The sequence below is a fragment of the Leptinotarsa decemlineata genome, unplaced genomic scaffold (genome assembly GCF_025532065.1).
Source record: "Leptinotarsa decemlineata unplaced genomic scaffold, Ldec_3_MD MMD2_tig00026328_RagTag_RagTag, whole genome shotgun sequence".
NCBI lineage: Eukaryota > Metazoa > Arthropoda > Insecta > Coleoptera > Chrysomelidae > Leptinotarsa > Leptinotarsa decemlineata.
The window spans coordinates 14,558,939-14,562,023 of record NW_027412688.1 but is presented as its reverse complement, the minus strand read 5'-3'; the positions used below and the strand labels follow the sequence as shown (position 1 = coordinate 14,562,023).

Genomic DNA, 3,085 nt, shown 5'->3' with positions numbered 1-3,085 from the left:
ATAACTTATGAAATTTCCTCAAAATTAGGCGTATTCAATTTTTTCTCCTTTGTGAATCGTTCCTCCTGACCCTAACTGGAGGGGGTTTTTCATTAGGTAACTTTGTAAACAATAACTTCTATATATTGGCTATAACCCAGTCCAACGTTTTATGTTTACGTCACGAATAATTCATCCAGCTGGAAATAAGTCTTTCAAAATATTAACGTCATAGAAACTACTGAACTATGAATTCGTTTACCATGGCTAGTCCTAAGACAATGAATCTTACATAATATCGATACTCTGGTCCTCCTCGAATTCACATTCATATCAAAATTGTGTTACACCTGGATAATTCATACCACTGTTTTTTATTTTATGAAGAAGTTTAAATTCAATTTCGACTCGGTAGTGATGCAAAATAGATAAATTCAGAAGCAGCAAAATATTAGGAATCACACGTTAAAAGGTGAGACCTCGTTAATCCTTAGCTCGCACAAGTTTCGACTTCTGAAGGTTGTCGTTGGTAGGGGTGCGACAACTGGTTAACGGAAAAACAGATTTAAACAGATTATAGTGCTCATAGTCAATCCTCTGCTGTTCAAGCTTATACACTTAACCTCAGAAATTTGTTTTGTACTTTCTCAATCCTAGTAATATATATCTGATGTAGGACTCTATATTCTGCAGTTACATTCTACATTTTTATTGAAAACTGAGTGTATGTTATAAAAGTTTTATTGAATCAGAAGATAAACAACAAATTTCATAGTTTTGATATGAAACTTCAATAAAATCACAAATATCCTAAAACTATTAATTTCTTCCCAACTCTCTAGATTAATGAGATATATACAATATGAAAAACTCACAATCAAGGATTAAATCAATACTGAAAATTCTTTTGGGGGCCACACTTTACAAATTGCTCGACTTAATATCAGACCTTGAGGCACTGGTCCATAAACCCTACTATCAGAGGAATTACTTATATTATCTCCTTCCAACCACACATGACCACCAGGAACTGTCTTGAATGATGCAAATCCGATTCTTATTTTATCCCCAGGAAGCCCTGTAACTCTCTTGCAGATATATTGTTTGGGGTTGGTGGGACATTTAGCTATAACTATGTCACCCTTTCTGATAGTTTGTTTTAGTGGTGAAATATGCTCAGTGACCAGAATATCCTCAGAATGTATTGTGGGCTCCATGGAAGGACCAGAGCACTGCAAAAAGTTAATTAGCGATTGTTCATATGGACCAAGAAAATTTCTAAATTTACATAGGAATATCTTACCACGACCAAGTTTCCAACATATTCAAATGTACAATGTAGCAAGCAGCCATACTTTATTAAGTAGCCCAATGATTCTACACAAGTCTTCAGTATCATTTTAATTGAACAATAAATTAATCAGACATTTGGTGAGGTACAACTTTACGTCCAGTAACTTATATTTCCATGAAAGTTTTGAAGGCTTTTTGATATTCACTTTTTTATATTCCACTTTCAAATAATCAGGTGTATATGGATCATATAGATTAATATAGAAACTATGACATGAACCACGAGGAGTAACAATTTGTTGAGTCTATTAACTGATGAAATGATAATTCAGAAAATTATATAAATACCAGAAACAATCCTAGACTACATATTCAAAAGATAATATTTCTCAAAAAACAAAACCAAAGGCGTTCAATAGCTAGATTCGTTTTCGAACGACATTTGATTATTTGTATTTATTTAGTAATTTGACAGTGTCTCCAACTACCAATTACGAAAAAACACCGTGGGAAGCCGGAACCATTAAATTATATTTATAAAATATAATTCTGTAATCTGTGTTTGAATGTAAGATTTTGATACTGTATATTATGATGCTTTGAATGGATCCGGGTCAGAGAACCTATATAATTAGAATTCTGTAATAATTATAATAAAGTGAAGACTAGTACATGCTGAAACTTGGGCCATTTATTGAATTAACAATATGAAATTTATAATATAATTTATAAAAATATACCACGTATTTTTATTCGTTCCTTTAGACTTTGGATTTGCATCTGGGAGTCAATCAATAAGGTTTGACTTTCTAATCAGGAGAGTTTATTGGTCATAAGGAGAGACACGGAAAGAGAGAGAGAGATGACAGATATCACGTTTGTTTGAAGATGGTTAACAATGCTTCGTGGTATATTTCATCAGTTCGGACTTCCATTGTCTAATATTATATAATTTGATTTGAAATCCCTGAAAGAATATGTAAAAAATTAAAAATATTAACCGAAAAAATAACAATTTTATTGAACAAAAAACTGAAATTACAAAGAAATAACATACAAGCAACAACCAAAAAATTAAAAACTGAAATATTAATACAAGCTGAAAATTAAAAAATCGAAAATATTATTAACAAAAAATGAAAATAAAAAATTAAAAGATTCCAAAACAAGTTATGTCACGACGTTTCGATTGTTAGTATCCACAATCGTCTTCGGGTGATAACTGGACTTATTCTGACCAACGTCTTCAGTTCAATCAGGTTGGAGCCCAGCTCCCTTACCCTTTTAGCTGATTTTTGTCGAAGAAGGACAAATGGGTTCATGACTGCGGGGATGTTGGCGGTATGAAGTCCTCAGACATCAGTACCGCCCTTCACGGTGTACTTCTACCTGGCTGGGGTGGGATGGATGGAAAAACTATTCGTCCGTTAACGAGGAACACGAGGGCCTCATTCGACAGAGTGTCGGGGCCTTCTATATTGGGAGGGGTCGTCTACAGCATAGTCTATAGCTTCCCTAACTAACGGATTTTTGTGAGTTTCCGCACCTTCAAAAACTCGCCGATTCCTCGACTGAATGGACTGCCGAATGGAAGGCAGCTGTAAATCTCTGCGGATGCCTTCATTCCGCATGAACCAAGGAGCATTCACAATCATCCTAATTAACTTGTTTTGTAATCTCTCCAAGATGGAGATGTTGGACGGAGCCGCTCGTCCCCAAACACCTGAAGCATACAAGATGACAAGTTTGAACATCGTATTGTAGATGGTAATTTTGTTTTTTAAACTTAATTTGGATCTTTTGTTGATCAGAG

The 3,085-nt window shown here is 34.3% G+C and overlaps 1 protein-coding gene across 2 annotated transcripts; it reads right to left on the bottom strand.

Annotated features, from left to right (window-relative positions):
* Positions 1 to 704: 704 nt before the first annotated feature.
* On the bottom strand, positions 705 to 1,750 carry LOC111505438 (mitochondrial inner membrane protease subunit 1). Of its 2 annotated transcripts, none has more exons than XM_023160240.2 (2): positions 1,268 to 1,750; positions 705 to 1,211 (listed from the first exon to the last, which is right to left on the bottom strand). In XM_023160240.2, exons 1-2 carry the CDS (start codon positions 1,376 to 1,378, stop codon positions 864 to 866), a joined length of 459 nt encoding a protein of 152 aa, XP_023016008.1. In that variant the 5' UTR covers positions 1,379 to 1,750; the 3' UTR covers positions 705 to 863. The 2 variants fall into 2 exon arrangements, with proteins under 2 accessions (XP_023016008.1, XP_023016009.1); XM_023160241.2 differs by having other exon boundaries at positions 1,283 to 1,746.
* Between the last annotated feature and the right edge of the window lie 1,335 nt (positions 1,751 to 3,085).